Raw genomic sequence first — 20,136 nt, forward strand, 5'->3', positions numbered from 1 at the left:
CAAAAATATACCTATTTTTTAACCAATGTATATTACAAATATACATAGAATGGTATTATCTACATTATGTAAAAAGTTTTTGTTGACGACAGGTACACTTTAATACATTTTTTTTAAATAAATTTTATTTTGGAATCAAGGGTTACAAAAAAAAAAAAGCAGCAATTTTGGACATTTTAAAGGTTCACGCCATTCCCCGTACAGGATCATAAACATTATATTTTAATAGTTTGGATATTTACGCACGCAGCTTGACCAAATATGTTTATTAAGTATTATAATTTGTTTTTTTAAAGGGACAATTTACATTTCTATTGGGGAGGGGATTTTTTCTAATTTTTATATACTTTTTTTTACTTTTATTTTTACACTTCAATAGTCCCCATAGGGACAAGGCATAGGGCAAAGCACTCATCATTATTATCGGCTATCTTCTGCTCGATCTCAGACCAGACCCTGGAGACGGACGGAGGCAGGTGAGGGAACCTCCGTCCAACATTTTTTGGCAATTTTTTATTGCATTTTTTTTTTTAGGATGTGATTATAGAGGAGCGAAGTTACAGTGATTCGATTCGTCATGAACTTCTCAGCTCGGCAGTTGCTGACTTTAGCCTGTATAAATTAGTTGAGCTTTCAGGTGCTCCGGTGGGCTGGAGACTCTCTCCTAGGACTGTATCCACCTTTTCCAGCTCACCGGAGCACCTGAAAGCTGAACTAATTTATACAGGCTAAAGTCAGCAACTGCCGAGCCGTGAGGTTCGTGAGGAATCGAATCACTGTAACTTCGCTCATCTCTAGATGTGATGTAAGCACAAATTCACAATTTTGGACTTTAGAGCTTGGTAATTTTTTACATTTCCGCTGTTCAACATAACATTTTATTATAATAGTTTGGACATTTTCACACACAACAATACCAAATATGATTATTTTATTGTTTTATTTTTAAATAGGAAAAAAGATCAGTACATTTTTTATTGGGGGTTTATTTAAATAAAAAAAATAATAATTTTAAGTCCCATAGGGAACTATTATAGCAATCTTTTTATTGCTAATACTTATCAGTGCTATGCATTTATCAATGTTATCTGCGGCCATCTTTATTCATTGGATCTCTGCAATCATGCTGCAGGTGGTCCAATAAGTACCCTTGAGCCCTGCAGCTACTTCAGATGCAGTGATCTGTGTTGATCACTGCAGCTAAAGGGTTAGCGATGGACATAAGCAGAATCACTGATGTCCGCCATTATCCATGAGATCCCAGCTGCTGATAACAGCTGGCCAGTTTCAATCACAGTGTGGGGAGTTGGGGTGATCACGGAACCCCTCGACATACATGTACATAAATGTGCACTAAGTACCAGGGTACAGTGATGAAAACCAAAAAATCAGGCAAACTTTATATTGTTCTGCTTATTCAATATACTAGGTTTGTTTAATAAATATTACATTATACAACAACTATTTCATAAATGTCAGCTGCAAAAAATGCTATGCGGTTCTTAAGTAGATAATTGGCCTAACAGGAAATTCCACAGTCTCTTATCCAGACCATAAAGCACTTGAACATCACTTTACTATAGAGCCAAATCTTAATGTCTGCAATATTGTAGTGTAATTACCATAAAGGTGCCTTTATAAAGTTTGTTTTTTCTTCTAATCTAGTTCAAAAACAGTTTTAACTTTTTCTTCAAATAAATGATGTATGTCTTAATACAGAGAAACATTGTTTCAGGATGCTGGGTAGATGTTGTTTGGGTTTTTACTTGAATATGTCAATATCTGTCTGAAGTATCACTTCATAATAATTCTAAGATGCTAATTTACCTTGGGATCTAACATGGCTCCTCCTTGTTACTAAGAACAAGCCTATCCAGGAAAGAATATAAAAACTGTCTAGCAGCCAATACATTTTAACAAATATATACACTGTTTTATTTATTGCTATTGGTAGCAGGGTATAAATAAATGTGCAATATCTGTACAGTACAGTGGTCAACAGCAGAAAAACCTCCCACTCAACTTGTCAAGGACAGAATGCTTTGAAATTGTATTATACTGCATTTACGTTGCCAATGGCATTGTCAACAGCTAGAAGCATTAGATCTGAGATGACATTTAGATAACAAAAATAGAACAGCAGTTTATATGTCACAGAGACTAAAGGACAGTTAATCTATGCAATCCGGAGTAAACTTTTAATATTCCAGCAATTGTAGGATAAAACAGATGTCACAGTTCATAGTAACATAGTTCATAAGGTCAAAAAAAGACCAGAGTCCATCAAGTTCAACCAATAACCCTAATGAGTCCCTACTGAGTTGATATATATCTAGAATCCATAGCCTGTAAGGTTATTATTCTCCAAAAACACATCCAGACCCCTTTTAAATTCTTTTACAGAGCTCACCATGACCACCACCTCAGGCAGAGAATTCCACAGTCTCACTGCTCTTACAGTAAAGAACCCCCGTCTGTGCTGGGGTAGAAACCTTCTTTCCTCTAGACGTAGATGATGCCCCCTTGTTATAGATACAGTCCTGGGTATAAACAGATCTCTGTACTGCCCCCTGATATATTTATACATAGTTATTAGGTCTCCCCTAAGCCTTCTTTTTTCTAAACTAAATAACCCTAATTCTGATAATCTTTCTGGGTAATGTAGTCCTCCCATTCCCTGTATTACTCTGGTTGCCCGTCATTGAAATCTCTCCAACTTCACTATATCTTTCTTGTACACTGGTGCCCAGTACTGTACACAGTATTCGATGTGTGGTCTGACTAGTGATTTGTACAGCGGTAGAATTATTTCCTTGTCGTGGGCATCTATGCCCCTATTGATGCACCCCATGATTTTATTTGCTTTGGCAGCAGCTGCCCGACACTGGTCACTACAGCTAAATTTACTGTTAACTAAGACTCCCAAGTCCTTTTCCACGTCAGTCGTCCCAAGTGTGCTCTCATTTAATACATGATCCCAGTCCAGATTTTTCCTCCCCATGTGCATTACCTTACATTTATCAGTGTTGAACCTCATCTGCCACTTCCCAGCCCAAACCTCCAACCTATCCAGATCCATTTGCAACAGTGCACTGTCCTCTATAGTGTTTACCGCTTTACAGAGTTTAGTATCATCTGCAAAGATTGCTACTTTACAATTCAACCCCTCTGCAAGGTCAATAATTAATATATTAAATAGAACAGAACCAAAGACTGACCTTTATGTCAGTTTAGGAAAATAAAATGTAAACCTATAGACACATCCACATTGTAGAAATTGTTTAAACAGTTCACATAGTATGAAAAGAACTACATAATTAAAGGGGTACTCCAGTGGAAAAGCAGTTGATTTAAAAAAAAAAAATTCCACCGGAGTACTTTTTTAAATTATTTATGCTGTTATGTCAGCGAACAAACAAGATTTACAGTTTGCAATTTTTTATAGTTTTTTAGGATCCCACCTGACGTATAGAGATCGTTTTTGACTTGTTCGGAGAGAGCCCGACCCTGAGCTGACGCTACTGTTCATCATCTGTTCCCTAAGATCATGTATTTTTGCTTCGAAACGACTATATTCTATAAAAAAAAAAAGTATACAAAAATATTCTTAATGACACACATATATATATCACATATACACACACTTCTTAAAAGAATTGCTTTAAGAGGCTTTCCAGGACACTTTTTTATTTTTTATTTAAATGGCCTATCTATAGGATAGGCTACCAATATCTGGTCAGTAGGTGTCAGACTTTTGGAAAATCCACCTGTCAGCTGATTAAAGAAGCTGCTGTGTCCTTCTTACTCGGCAGGGCTCTGTACACTTGACAAGAGCTACTGAGTGTGCAGACCTGTGCCTAGCAGGAGGAGAAGAGGCTGCAGCGCTTGCATGACAGATCCTTCAATCAGCTGATTGGTGGAATTTAATCCACAGATTAGATATTGATAGTCTAACCTGCCCTAGAAAACCACTTGAAACAAAGCTAAGAAGGTTTTCATAAACCTGCTAAAATATCAGCAATGCATTAAGACCGCATAGATCGGATAAACAATTTCTATCATATCAGGAGTGTGAACAATTTCAACTCATTTTCAGGAGTTTATATTTTATGCCTTTAGTTAAAACTAATGCTGCAAATTCATGTGCATCTATTTTAAGTATAAAGTGGAGTTGAATGTCACAGTCTCATTATTACTAGAAGTTGAACAGTAACAGGCAGAATGACAAGCCTAAGGCACTGCCAGGGCAAATGGAAGATTGTAGAAGGCTGCAGAACTACTCTAAAGCCTTGTTGAATATTAATAGAAATGGAAATTCGGTAAAGCAGATCTAACGACAAGCTTAAATTTTATGAACTACATCCGTTTTGTGTATCAATGATAACTCTTGCATAGCTGTTTATAAATAACCAGAAAATAAGTCTTTGTACCTTCTGGACGGTATTGTGCAATAATAGTCACAGTTTGGCCAGCATTCTTCAAAGCTGTTGCTGCCTGTTCATGGGTGGCTGCTCTGAGATCAACACCATTTACCTGGGATATTTAAAATAAATTAAGAACATAAGATGTATAAAGAGGAGTGTTGTGTAAAATCAATTTTTATTACATTAAACATTTTTTTCTCCCCTACTCTCATACAACCCAGGAAACAGGGAAAGGGATTAATTAAAAGGAAACCTTTCAGTTAGGTTATTCTGTCTTTGCTGAGGGCAGCATAACATATGAACAGACATGCTTTTTCAGCAGTCTATCCCTTACACGGGAATGTAATATACTAGGCTTGGAGAGCCTATAACCGGAAGCAAGCAGGTGTACGTCGCAGCCCCCAACCACTGATGATGACATTTTTTTTTGTTGAAGCATCATTTGAAAACAAATAAGGCTTTGCACCACTTCTTAAAGGGGTACTCCGGTGCTTAGACATCTTATCCCCTATCCGAAGGATAGGGGATAAGATGCCTGACTGCGGGAGTCCCGCTGTTGGGGACCCCCGTGATCTTGCACGCGGCACCCCGTTTGTAATCAGTCCCCGGAGCGTGTTCGCTCCGGGTCTGATTACCGGCGACCACAGGGCCGACTGCGTGTGACGTCACGCACCGCCCCTCAATGCAAGCCTACGGGAGGGGGTGTGATAGCTGTCACGCCCCCTCCCATAGACTTGCATTGGGGGGCAGAGTGTGAGGTCACACGGGGGCGGAGGCATGACGTCATACGCCGCCGGCCCCGTGATCGACAGTAATCAGACCCGGAGCGAACACGCTCCGGGGACTGATTACAAACGGGGAGCCGCGTGTCACGGGGGTCCCCAGCAGCGGGACTCCCGCAGTCAGGCATCTTATCCCCTATCCTTTGGATAGAGGATAAGATGTCTGAGCACTGGAGAACACCTTTAAAAAAGCAGAAAGGACTTAGCGGGAGAGCATTATGCAGCCTGACACATTTCTACATCCACAAAGGTTACCATATCTTACTCTAGACGATTTCTCATTTTACACAGGCCTAGGAAATGCCCAGTTAAGTTTGTCTTTTAAAAGGACATGTAGTCCGTGCAAAAAGTTTCATAGGTTTAACAATTTAGATGACTCTCTGTACCTTTCAGTAAATGGGTATGAATGTTATAGCAAAAAGAGGTGTGAATGCTAGGCTAAGGAGGTGTACGTCATGTTCAGGGGATGTGATTACATAGCTCCCAAGTCTAGCATTTATACCCTATTTTGCTAAAAAGTTTCCAACCATCTGGTTATTCAGTAAATATAGTAACCAAATACTAAAACCCCTATATATCTGGACCTTGGACAAGAAAATGTAGTAGCCTGTTCTACAAAGATACTCCCTACCAACAAGCTCATTCAAAGAAACAGCAGCAAAATTTAACAATTGCATCTATTTCCTTTTTAAACCTGTACGGCAGTGTGTGTGTGAATGAACATTTATGTTAACATATATCAGCGTTTCCCAACCAGGGTGCCTCCCGCTGTTGCAAAACTACAACTCCCAGCATGCCTGGACAGCCGTTGGCTGTCTGGGCATGCTGGGAGTTGTAGTTTTGCAACAGCTGGGGGAACCCTGGTTGGGAAACACTGACATATATAGTACTTTGATTTAATTGTATATACTTTCTACAACCCACTTCAGCACTTCCCATTACATTAGCCATCCTATTACACTGATCTATGACACGCTTGCATATCCTAAGGCAATATTAAATCCATATCCCAGCCCCTTACACTACCATGTCTATGACTAGAAAAATCAATCTGAAAATTTTCAGCTAATCAGCTGAGGCGTATAAAGGATTTAAAGAAACCATCTCCCAAGAAGTGAGATTTGTAAAAAGGGACATTTTTTATTATATAAATAAGAGAATATACATTACAAAGAAGCCAAGTTCACAGAGGGAGCAAATAAAAGTTCTGTAGCTTAAAATGCTGTTTGTGCCTGAGCTTTCCTGACACATCTGTTTCCCCCAATGAAATAATACAAAAACGCAAATATACATAAATAAATGGAATGGGGGAAAATTCTGCAGTTTAAAAAAAAAAATATGTTGAGTGTCAAAAAACAAGGTCTGGTTGATCTCTTAAAAAGATGGTTCATTATCATGCAACATCTAGCAGCTGCAGTAGACTGGCACAAAATGAAATTGTGTCATAAAAGATTGAAGACCGTGAACAACTTATCTGGCTTACAGGAGAAATATCAAGGCTCGATTCTTGTTATAGCTGCGAGGGCTGTAGTGTGCCACGTGACTGCAAAACCATGTGCTTCCCCTGTACATGCCACAAAACCACATTAATGCCACACTACTGCCTCCAGACCGCAATGTGTGAACCCAGTTTAAGTGTTCTGGAAAAAGACCCTTTAGTACAGTGGTTCTTAACCTTTTTCCCCCGACAGTACCCCCAAAGGGTGAAAGTATGTCCGCGGGTACTCCTTGCGCGGAAGGGGTAACCGCGAACAAAATAAGTAATAAAAGTACATAATTTCATAATGGTGTGTGCTTACCTTTCTAATGCGATACTTAATCCCTTTATGCCATATTCTCCCCCCCCAAATCTTAATTCTCTTGTGCCATTATTCCCTCCTCCATCTGACCACCTTTTGCCATTATTCCCCTCCATCTTAATCCCCTTTTGCCATTACCCCCCCCCCCCTCCCCCTCCATCTTAATTCCCTTGTGCCGTTATTCCCCCCTCCGATCCTCCTGGGTCCATATATGAGATACATACAATAACACCCTCCCATACTGCGGTGTTAGACTTCGTTTAACATGCTTACCAGGCCTGTGTCTATCCCATTTGGCAGTAGTCGGAGGGCCACACTGATGGGTGACATCCTTTTGCACTGTGCCGGCACTTCTGTGCAACGTCGGGGAAGTCAAAGGCCCGGCAGCCACTGCAGCTAACAAAGTGGCCGCTGCCACAGGTACAATGTAGTGAGCTGCCATGGCGACTGCGGCGTCCAATCCTCGCTCTGCGCTGACAAGTACTGGCCAATGCATGGGTGTTATTTGTCAGCAAATTGCCGTACCCGCGCATAACCCTTGACGTACCCCTAGGGGTACACGTACCCCTGGTTGAGAACCCCTGCTTTAGTACACTTAATGTGAACACATGCCCCTACTACAACTCTTCATAATTTGTGACATGGTGGTTCAAATAAACATCTGCCGATTCGAATGTGTATACTGACGTGGTGCAATTTCTACTTTTAAAGCAGGGTGTAAAATGCAGCTGGAGTACATGACATATCAAAAGTAAAAACTTACCGATATAATACGGTCCCCTTTCCTAAGCTCTCCACTTAAATCAGCAGGACCCCCTGCAAGGATAAATGAAATAAAAATTCCTTCACCATCTTCTCCACCAACAATGTTGAAGCCTAGCCCTGTGGCACCTCGAAATAACATAATTTTCCGTGGTTCCCTACAACAGAGACGTTAAGATTACATGTGATACCTCTTAGTGTAGAACAGTTTTGAAATCCAGAAAAAAAAAAAAACACATTAGACCGCAGACAAGGAAAAAAACAAACAAAAAAAAAACATAAAATGGTTAAAGGTTAGGATTATCGGTTATGGAAAATGGAGGAACACTAAGAGCATGTTTTGACTGTTTAGAATTCATTTTGTCAAGTAGTATGGTACACTTTGATCAAGATTGTTTATATTTCAGACTTTTGTCTTGAAATTATTGAAATAACATTTTTTCAATGATGGTGCTACTGCTTAACCCCTTAAGGACTCAGGGTTTTTCCGTTTTTGCACTTTCGTTTTTTCCTCCTTACCTTTTAATAATCATAACCCTTTAAATTTTCCACCTAAAAATCCATATTATGGCTTATTTTTTGCATCGCCAATTCTACTTTGCAGTGACATTAGTCATTTTACCCAAAAATGCACGGCGAAACGGAAAAAAAATCATTGTGCGACAAAATCGAAAAAAAAAACGCCATTTTGTAACTTTTGGGGGCTTCCGTTCCTACGCAGTGCATATTTCGGTAAAAATTACACCTTATTATTCTGTAGGTCCATACGGTTAAAATGATACCCTACTTATATAGGTTTGATTTTGTCGTACTTCTGGAAAAAATCATAACTACATGCAGGAAAATTTATACGTTGAAAAATGTCATCTTCTGACCCCTATAACTTTTTTATTTTTCCACGTACAGGGCGGTATGAGGACTAATTTTTTGCGCTGTGATCTGAAGTTTTTATCGGTATGATTTTTGTTTTGATCAGACTTTTTGATCACTTTTTATTCATTTTTTTAATGGTATAAAAAGTGACCAAAATACGCTTTTTTGGACTTTGGAATTTTTTTGCGCGTACGCCATTGATCGTGCGGTTTAATTAATTATATATTTTTATAGTTCGGACATTTACGCACGCGGCGATACCACATATGTTTATTTTTATTTATTTTTTACACGGTTTTATTTTTTTTATGGGAAAAGGGGGGTGATTCAAACTTTTATTAGGGAAGGGGTTAAATGACCTTTATTAACACTTTTTTTTAACATTTTTTTTGCAGTGTTATAGGTCCCATGCTGTGATCAGCATTATCGGCGCTTGACTGCTCCTGCCTGGATCTCAGGCACGGAGCAGTCATTCGTCGATCGGACACCGAGGAGGCAGGTAAGGGCCCTCCCGGTGTCCGGTCAGCTGTTCGGGACGCCGCGATTTCACCGTGGCGGTCCCGAACAGCCCGACTGAGCAGCTGGGTCACTTTCAGTTTCAATTTAGAAGCGGCGGTCAGCTTTGACAGCCGCTTCTAAAGGGTTAATACCGCACATCGCCGCGAACGGCGATGTGTGGTATTAGCCGCGGGTCCCGGCCGTTGATGACCGGGACCGACGCGATATGATGCAGGATCGCGGCGCGATCCCGCTTCATATCGCGGGAGCAGGCGCAGGACGTAAATATACGTCCTGCGTCGTTAAGGGGTTAAAGGGGTACTCTGGTAACAACCTTTTTTCTTTTAAATCAACTTGTGGCAGAAAGTTAAACATATTTGTAAATTACTTCTATTAAAAAATCTTAATCCTTCCAGTACTTATTAGCTGCTGAATGCTACAGAGGAAATTCCTTTCTTTTTGGAACACTGATGACATCACGAGCACAGTGCTCTCTGCTGACATCTCTGTCCATTTTAGCAACCATGCATAGCAGATGTATGCTAAGGAAAGCATGGTGGCTCAGTGGTTAGCACTGCTGCCTTGCAGTGCTGGGGACTTGGGTTCAAATCCCACTAAGGACAACAATAAAGCCTTATTATTATTATAATAACGTCAGCAGAGAGCACTGTGCTCGTGATGTCATCAGAGAGCATTCCAAAAAGAAAAGAATTTCCTCTGTAGTATTCAGCAGCTAATAAGTACAGGAAGGATTAAGATTTTTTTAATAGAAGTAATTTACAAATATGTTTAACTTTCTGCCACCAGTTGATTTAAAAGAAAAAAGGGTTTCACCAGAGTACCCCTTTAACTCCTCATTGACAGCTGAAAACAGCATGTGATGTTGTGCCAGCGTAGGATCTGAAAAGATTGACACTCTCTTTAAAAGCACCCCTAAACTTGCTCTTTCTTGAGCTTTCAAAAGGACTTTAAATGTGATGAACTATCAAACATTCTCATCTGCTAATAAATATTGCAAATATGTATATAAATGGAGGCTCAAAGGCAGACATGTGTAACATGATCATGCAGGCAGACTCATTTTTAGTACTTCCATTAAAATCAAGGTTGAGCCAATAATAATGTTGGTCATGTGACATCAAGTAATTTGACAAAAATGTTGGCGATTTTGCAATGACATCCTGTTACTATATAAGAGCAAACTGCACATAAGCTGCAAACTGGTCTTGGTCACTCGCAAACTGCATTTAAATGGGCACTGTTCAATATAAAAACTTATATGTTGTACCTCTTGGCAAAATATTAACCTTTCTAATATACTTCATAAAAAAAATTTATTTCCTTTTTATAAAAATGATGGTTTATAAAATAATGGCTTTGTTAAAGCTAAAGCACAGGCATGGACAAAGTCCAGAAAGTGAGGGTGGGGTAGCACTCCTCTGTGCTCTCTCCTGTCTGATAATACTCCTCTGTGCTCTCTCCTGTCTGATAGCATTCCTCTGTGCTCTCTCCTGTCTCATAGGTCTCCTCTGTACTGCTTCCTGTCTGATAGGACTCCTCTGTGCTCTCTCCTGTCTGATAGCACTCCTCTGTGCTCTCTTCTGTCTGAGAGCACTCATCTGTGCTCTCTCCTGTCTGATAGTACTCCTGTGCTCTCTCTTGTCTTATAGTACTCCTCTGTCTGACAGGACTCCTCTGTACACTCTCTTCTGTCTGATAGCACTCCTCTGTGCTCTCTCCTGTCTGATAAGCCATGATTTCTATAAAAAGGAAATCAAATTTTCTTATGAAGTATATTAGAACGGTTAATGTTTTTCCAAGATTTACAACATATAAAAAGTTTTTGTATCTGACCGTGCCCATTTAAGTCAATACTGCCAAAGTTGTATATATTTTTTTCTAACAATAGTATGTGAATATAGTAGAATTGCATCTTCTGCCCAACACCTGCATGCAAAAGCAGAAGGTGGGTAGGGAGGGCTTCTGGAGAACTTGAATCATGAAGAGTAGAGTGGTCTGTTTGCTCTTAGAAGGAAAGACTCAAGCTTCTGCCATGTTAAAGCACAAGCCCAGAAAGACAATTGACATGGAAGGGGAAATGTTGGACTTGGCTGTGACAATACAGCCATAGTGGTAGAGGGTAAGGTGATGTAGAGGCTCTCCGGGTCCTGGGCACAGGAAGAAGTCTTGGGAAGCAAAAAAGGGCTCTCTGAGAGCATAAACTGAAGTAAAAAACAAAAATAATACAGAGTAGGTCAGGTTTGGATAAGTAAAGACCTGTGTCTGCATCCTACTAACACTGAGATAAAACTACTTTGCTCCGTGTCAGTAGGTGGGTATACCCAGCTTAGGGGGAGACAACTCTTTCTTAGTGTCAGCAGCCTATACCCATGGTTCCTGTGTCTTCTAATAAAACAACTGAGAAATGGCATACATATGTATGTGCGAAAACACACACACACACACACACACACACACACACACACTTATATTTACCGCGTTAAATCATCATCATCATCTCCAAGCATTCCTTTCGGGACAGGAGAATATCGGCTAGGGGACGGTGGTAATGGATGTCCAATAAATCCAGGTGAACTGATATGATTATCTGTTTGTTGAGAATATGCTGCAAACACAAATATTTTGTAGAAATTTGAGACATAAAATGTCAATAAAAAAACCTTAATATACACACATAATGGAAGCCTATTCTCTGTCATTTTGGCAAGGGCTACACAGCAACTTGTAGCCATACAACATTAGATTATAATGTTGTGCTGCTGAAATGGCACATAATGATAGTAAATCAAGTTGTGCAGAATACACAGCAGATTTTGATTTCTGCTGACTGTTGTGACGTAGTAATTTCTGGGTTACAACGCAACCATATTTTGTTTCATTAGTTACAATGCAGCAGAACAACACTGCAATGTTATGTCACAAGCCCAAAAGTCAACGTAAGGCCATAACTCTGCAGAATATACTGGAAGGCCAAAAGAACATGGATAACGTTCCTACATATGTGGTTGAAGTGATTTTGTTGGAAATAGATGCATAAAATTTAAGAATACAATTCTGAGGTTATCTATAACAAAAACAAATTGGGGACATTCACATGGCAGAATTTTCAGTGAAGCAGCCTCCTATTGTTTTCAATGGAATTTTGCAGTAATTCCAGAAAATTTTAAACTCTAATTCTGGACTGGAAAGAATGAACACGGGTGAATGAGCCCTTAATGTTCTAGTATGTGATTGGATAACACCTTTGCTACAAGCCAGTTTGTCAATTTTCATATCTGCTTTAACTGTCCCTACAACTGTAAATGCAATTATTGTGAAACAGAAGTGTCTTGGAGTAACATTTCACCCACAAGGTTGCAGACCACACATTCAGGGAAGGGCTGCAAAGTGCTGGGACATGTGCCTGCAGATGTCTTATCTGTTGCTTCATTCACTACAGAGTTGCACACTGCCTTTGATAGTGAAATGAACACAAGAGGTTGTGCATAAAAAATCTTTATGAATTTTGATTTGATGGTTGAGCAGCTGTACACATGGGTAAAGTCAGTCATCAGTTAGAGTGGCCTTACCTGCTCCATAACATGTTCTATGGAGTGATGTTTCAGATACGGTATCTTATATTTTCATGTGACAACACTGAATGACACTCAAATGTAAAATAGCCTGTATAACAGTGTTTAATGTTGCTGTCCGCTTCCCTCAAAATAACAACACAAAGCCAATAATGTCTTAACCATGGTAACAAAAGTGAGTACTCAACTAAGTGGAAGTGTCCAAAATGTCAATATTTGATGTGGCCATCATTATTTTCCAGCACTGCCTAAAACCTCTTGGGCAAGGAGTTAACCAGAGCTTCACAGTTTGCTACTATAGTCCTTCTCAACTCTTCCATGATGGCATCACAGAGCTCGTGAATGTTAGAGACCTTGTGCTCCCCAACCTTCAGTTTAAGGATACCCCATAGATGCTCAATAAGTTTATCTTTATCTCACCAGACCACAGGACATAGTTCCAGTAATACAAGTCCTTAGTCTGCTTGTTTTCAGCAAACTGTTTGCGGGGTTTCTTGTGCTTTATCTTTAAAAGAGGCTTCCTTCTGGGGCGACAACTATGCAGACCGATTTGATGCAGTGTATGGTCTGAGCACTGACAGGCTGACACCACACCCGTTCAAGTTCTGGAGCAATTCTGTAAGAACGCATGTCTTTTCCCAAAGACAACCTCTGGTTTGCCCTGAGCACTTGCACTCCGCTTCAAGGTCTTGCCCACCATACTGCAGCTCAGTTTCAGAGTCTAGGCAATCTTCTTATAGCTTAGGTCATCTTCTTGTAGAGCAATAATTCATTTTTTTTTTTTTTTAGATCCTCAGAGTTATTTGCCATGAGGTTCCACGAACTTCCAGTGACTAGTATTAGAGAGCGTGACAGCGATAACACCAATTTTAAGACACTAGCTCCCTTTCAAACCTAACACAAATGGCTTACTGGGCCCAATTTAAACATTTCCACTTAGGGGTGTACTCACTTTTGTTGCCAATGTTTAGACAATAATGGCTGTGTGTTGAGTTATTTTGAGGGGACACAACATTAAACACTGTTGTACAAGCTGTGCACTCACTACTTTACATTATAGCAGAGTGTCATTTCTTCAGTGTTGTCACATGAAAAAAGTGAGGGGTGGACTCACTTATGTGATACTGTATAACTACCTAGTAGTCTATTGGCCGGCTTCTCCTGGCACCCAGGCTCATTCATCGCTTCTGACTTTGTGGAACCTTCCTTTTTTTCAGCACAACTTTGTCGAAGTGAACCAAGTGAGGTGTAATGACTTGTGTGAAACACCAATGCAAAAATCTCCTAGATAAGTTTAGGCTAATAAAGCTGCAAAAAGGGAACCAGCCAATTATTAATAAAAAAAAAGCCGGCTATTAAGAGAATCCAACTCCTCCCACCCAGTGACGGACAGGCTGTTTAGTATATGCGGATTCCTTCAGCAATTCATTGTGCCAGTTTGACTACTAGGATTGAAGACCTGTAGCTGTAATATGCTGCCCTATGTAAGCTAAGACGTTCTTTCACAGACATGAATTTAGAATGGGCTATCCAATAAGCTTATGTACGGGTGATGGTCAGATGTCCATATATGTTAACAATATACATAAGTAACTAAATGATCAAATGCAGTTCTTCAACTTTCAGCAAGTGCTCTGAACAAATGCAAGCCAACAGCTAAACCCTAGTTACGCAAGACAGGAAAAAAAGGAGAGGAAGGAGAAAATACACCGAAAACATCTCTTCACTTACAGTTTGTGATATCTGGTGGAGCATAGCTGTCATTCATAAACATGGTGGTAGGTTTTGCTACTTTGAGACACACAAAATCTAACGTATTTTTTAAAGCAGTCACAGCTTCTTCGTGAGAAACTTCTTCCAAGCACACAGTATTCACCTGCAGGAAGAGAGAACATGCATTTTACGCTCTATACAAGATTGCTTAGTGCCATGAAGTTGGTTATGGGGTATCAAGCAGACCAATAAAGTGCTTATACGTTCCATAAAGCTGTTTCACTTGAGTGCGATACAGGTGCATTTTTGCAAACATAACTGGGTATAATCTCAGGGGTGTGGAAATTTAATAAAAAACTAATTGTCCACGGGACTAAAATGGAGCAAAATCTACTTGTCCCTCATGACAATCCACTTGTCCGGGCCAATTTTCACTTTTACAATCACATTTTTTCCTCCTTGCCCAATAATAGCCATAACTACCTACTATAATGATACCTTTTAATTTTTTAATAACATTCATATATAAGTAAATCGGTGCAGTGAAATTGTAATAGTAAAAGATAATTTAGCAAATTTGGTGGTTTTCTTTTGTACACCATTTACCTTATGGTTGAGCGAATATGTTTTGATACTTAAGGCCGCCTGATTACAGCAATACCAGATTTGTATAGTTGGTTATGTTTTACAAATTTTTAATAAATTCTGAACTTTTAGAATTTTTTTAATTCGACATTTTTTGACCCCTGTAGATTTAAAAAAAAAATTTTTTTTCGCATACCAGGCTGTATGAGGGCACATTTTTTGCGCCATAATCTGTTTTTTGTATCGGTACCATTTTGTATTGATCTGACTTTTTAATTGCTTTTTAACTTTTTTTCTGTGATATTATAAAAATTGCAATTCTGTGGTTTGGTATTTATTTTTTTACATTCACGTCATTTACCGTACCGGATACATAATGTTATATTTTAATAGTTCCTACAATGACGCATGCAGTGATACTAAATATGTTTATTATTATGTTTACATGTTTCTATATAGGAAAAGGGGGTGATCTGAACTTTTAACCTGGAAGGGGTTAATGTGTGTCTTTTAAACTTATTAAAAACTTTTTTTTTTTTTTTTTTTTTACACTTTATTCAACTTTTCGTAGGAATCATTAGATTCCTCATACAGATCAGTACAGTTCTATTGAACACCATTGATCTATGTTCTCTGCAATCCATTGATAGAACCTTGTTAAGCCAGGCTCCATCAATGACAGAGCCACGGACACCAGGGAGACAGAGGTAAGCCCTCCGGCTACCTCTATGGTGGATCACCCGACTGCGATCGCACTGCGGGGGGTGAGGGGCGGTTGTCCCCCTCACTAGCCCACATGGGAGCATTCACATGTCTCTTTAGACTCCGCTGTCAGCTTTGACAGAGGCGATCTTAAGGGTTAATAGCCAGCCTATTAGGGTTAATAGCCAGGCTATTAGCGGTGGTGCGAGGTGGAAATTTGGGGAGGAGCTGACGCTAGTCTGCACGGGTCACAAATTTCCACCTCACAGCGGCCCCCCGACTACTGAGAGCAGCCGGGGGCTGCATAGTATGGAACAGGCAGGAATCGGGAACCCTCATCATACAGACTGCTGAGCGCCGCTGCGCTTGTCAGATTCGGCCCTGCTTGCCCGAAGCCGGGCTAAGGGCTGGAAAAATTACCCTGCCCGGCGCCCGACACTGCATGTCTCGGGCATCGGACGATAGGAATTCCACATCCCTGAATCTGAAATTACAGCATTACAGTGATCTATAAAGGTAACCACTTACACTACAGAATTTCCAAAATATTTCAGGAAGAGATTCCATGTGCAGCAGGTGCCGCCGAAATTAATCGACACTATGAATTCTGAATTCGAAGAATGAACAACTTCATTCTTTTGAAAGAGCTTGGAATCTGGGACTTTAGCTGCAAACATTCTGCAGTGTGCATAATGCAGCAGAATCCCATTAAAAACCATGGAAAGCTGTTGCACCAGAATATCTGGAAATTCTGTAGTGTGAATGGGCACTAATATTGTCAGTTTGGGTCGCTAGACCTGTGGTTGGGCTGGGACTTGCAGCCATAACATGGAAGGAAAAATGTGTCTGCATTACCATCTCAAAGCGAAAACCAATTTGTGACATGCCAAAGTATTTTCCCTGGGTGAGCAGTCAGGAGACGTGACTACAAAAAAAATGTACCTGCTTTATTCCAATTATCTATTAACCTGCAAGTTCAGAGGTCAGTGTGCATCTCCTAATGCTTTAGCCTGTGTTTTCTTCTTCCTCTTCCCCAGAAAGGAATGGCTGAACAATTATGGGATATATTGATGTTTTGGGTGAGATTACAAGCTAAGTCCACTACACAAAAGGATAATATGGAGGTGTGCTTGTATATATATATATATATATATATATATATATGTGTATATATATATATATATATATATTATAAAAGCAAACATGTATCCCTACTACGCACACATGAAAGTGGCCTTAGTTAGTAGTCTCATACCATTTTGAAGCAGCCTAATGCACGCTAGCCTGCACAGGAGTAGTATATACAAAAGTAGGTTATACTAATCGTGTACATTTGTTTTCTGTATGTATAAACACTATAGGAAAAACCAGGGCTCCAGGCAAAGATGCCCAAGCGTTACTGCCTGCAGCCACCAACAGGGACAATGATTGTGTCAACAAACTGTTGTGTCCAAGCATTTAGCACCTAAGCTTCTCCTTGCGGTGGCTGCAGGTTACTAGAATGGAGAGAATGTAAATGCTGGCTATAGTACGTGTATAGTTACAGTTTTTTTCATTTTATGGCTTTGGAATAAAGAAAATTTTTACCACATCTGATGATGAGCACTGGAATAACTTTTCCTTTTAAATGCTCTGATAAGTTCACAGTCTGTAAACAGATTTTGGTGTCAAAGGCGGCCAAGTTATTTTTTGATTTTTTGTTTAACTTTGAGTCGTATCTTATTTATATCTACAAATAATAAACGTGAAAATGGAAAAATAGGGAAAGATGTTCATAGAGAACAATTGTTTAGAATGCCATACTTTCTTTACTTCACCTGACCTTGAACCTGGCTCTTTTGGGGGTTACAGTGCAGGGCAGAAGAGCAATCTGTATTCTAGTAGCTACTCTTCTGGTACAATTCATTCTCCTGACTAGACTGCTACTGACAAGTAAGCCCTAGGTCATTACAGACAATCACATATAGAAAAGTTAAAGGAGGGGGTAGGAGTTTGTCAAATTAAATGTATCATGACGCGCATTCACATGACCATTACACCCACAACAACACTGAGGCCAGTGATTGGCAGCAGCAGTCATGTGGATACATGCCATGTCATTGCTGCAGGAAAAACAAAAAAGATTCACAGGGCAAAAAACAAACACAAAATACCTATAAGACCCCTATCTAGCACCACGCTGCAGCTACAGTGTGCTACAATATGGCATTCAAAAACCGAACTGATGCATTTTCTTTACCAAAAGGGTTTGGGGGGGGGGGGGGGGTTGCATCAATGGATGTGTTAACCCCTTATGTGTAATCTTAAATTACTTTTTTGCCATTTCTTGTACATAATAGAGGATGGGCAACCACCACTATAAGAACTTATAACGATACTCAGAGTAAGGATTTGATTGTACTTTTCAAATAACACTAATATGTTATTCCTGTTTTTACTTACTGTAATCTTCACAGCGTGATTGGTCTTTCTGCTAAACAAAATCATATTCTCTATAAAAGACCTTTTAAATATGTTTGCCTGACTATATATAGCACAAAGTCAATCTATCATAATGAATGATCTGTACACTGAATATACATTTTTAGTCGAAGGCAGGTACACTGAAGATCACAGAGCAAATGATCTGTATCTTATAATGGCTACAGCGTAAATATACAGTATTTGATTACAGTAGAGGACAACTATTATCTTTTTTTTTTTTTTTTTTTTTTATTAATCAGCTGTTAAAGAGAAAACAAAGAGGTGGAGTATTTATTATGCCCTGTACACCAGTTTTCATTTGCCCTCACTTGCACAAATGTTTTCAGCATTTTTGGGTCTGTGTATTTTCCTACCCACTGAAGTCAAGGGGTAGCAAAATCAGCAGCATACTTTGCTGCTCACTGACTTCAATGGGTAGGAAAATATGCAGCAGCAAATATGCAGCAAAATACAGCATGTGTGACCCTACTCTTACAGGATCACCAGTTACCAGTAAGCAACCACTGGAGCCATAAAAACTAACTAGAAAGGTGGCAAGAGGGGGGGGGGGGGATAACATTTTCTGTTCAGCAAATCCCTGAGTATACTCGATTTATACATACAAAGCTATTTTTAAAATATAATACGTCAAACAATTATCTTCACCTAAAATCCGGTTTTAAATCTTTTTGCCAAGGGCCAAACTGTTTTAGGACAAAAACAAAATGCCCTCATTAAAACACAATAAATTATTCAGTAAGCAGTGAAATGGTTTATGAACTACTCCTTATATGTGCTGGCATCTTGGCACAGGAAAAGACTATGCTGCAATAACTTTAAAGGCAGTCAGTCATTGTTTGCAGCTCAAACTATTACAAAGAAAGAAAAATGGAGCAGCATTAGCTTTTCTGAATTATATAAATGAAAACAGAATTTGCAGTTACAGCTCTATTTACTAACAGATAAAAAATGGTACAGGCTACATTGGCATAAAACTTTACTGCAGATGCTCAAAATTTCATGTGTTGTCTTGAGATTTTCTTCAATCCCTTAGGATAATGGAAGGAGAGAGTGAAAACGGCAAGTGATATCCGCGCTAGTCTGTGTACGGTGGAGACGGTGGAAACTCTGGAGACAACGGTGATGGTAAATCCAACTTTATTTCATTCACACAACGAGTTTCTGGGTGTATACCCTTTCATCAGGCGTGAGGAACACACTGAGGAATTGGTGAGGAATCCTCGGCTAAAAATGTTGCCGCAGAATTTCCGTTTTTATTTTCTGTGTGGAATTTGGGCAGAACCACCAATTAAAATTCCCTTTATAAATTTTTTTTTCGAGTGGAATTTCCGCGCGGAACGGCGTCTGGCTGCAAAAAAAATGTCATTGATTTCAATGGGACAAAGACACGGATGCCGCATGAAGAAAGAACATGTTCATTCTTCATGCAAAACGGAATTCAGTGTCGGAATTCCGCTTGCGGAAATACCACAGTGTGAACTGAGGAGCGGAAATACAGTTAAACGCTATTGGGAGAGGAATATGCGAGCGAAATTACTCGAGTAAATTCCTCTCCAATTCCTCAGTGTGAACATATCCTTAAAGTGCAACTGTTGCCTAGGATAGTCTTGTGGAGCTGCACACATGGTGCACTAGGTCTTCACGAGCCTATTCTAGGCATACATTTGCAGTAAAAACTGTCTGCTGCATAATAAACAATAAATGGCTTTGTTATCCCATTCTGCAGTTGTCCAGTTGTAGAGGAGGACCATTGTCCGCTATGCTCCAGGGCCGCATAGTTTCTCTCGCGCTAAATCACTCTTTTGATTAACACTCAAGGCTCCCCTGCCTGTGGTTGTCCTGTGCACTTCTGCGCTGTCAATCAATAGAGTGATGTAGCAGGAGAGAGTTGGTGAAGCCAATCCTCTCCGACTGTTCGGAG

At 39.7% G+C, this 20,136-nt stretch overlaps 1 protein-coding gene across 25 annotated transcripts in view; it reads right to left on the minus strand.

Moving 5' to 3' along the window:
• DLG1 (discs large MAGUK scaffold protein 1) overlaps window positions 1-20,136 on the minus strand; it is a 296,709-nt gene that overhangs the window by 38,142 nt on the left and 238,431 nt on the right. For all 25 annotated transcript variants that reach the window (XM_056565340.1, XM_056565338.1, XM_056565345.1 and 22 more), the window contains 5 exons: window positions 14,463-14,607; window positions 11,635-11,764; window positions 7,769-7,925; window positions 4,431-4,533; window positions 3,462-3,576 (listed from right to left, as the gene is read on the minus strand). In XM_056565340.1, coding sequence (XP_056421315.1) covers window positions 3,462-3,576; window positions 4,431-4,533; window positions 7,769-7,925; window positions 11,635-11,764; window positions 14,463-14,607 — 650 coding nt within the window. The remainder of the gene's footprint in view (window positions 1-3,461; window positions 3,577-4,430; window positions 4,534-7,768; window positions 7,926-11,634; window positions 11,765-14,462; window positions 14,608-20,136) is intronic.

This window comes from Hyla sarda, chromosome 3, assembly GCF_029499605.1.
Source record: "Hyla sarda isolate aHylSar1 chromosome 3, aHylSar1.hap1, whole genome shotgun sequence".
Taxonomy (NCBI): Eukaryota; Metazoa; Chordata; class Amphibia; order Anura; family Hylidae; genus Hyla; species Hyla sarda.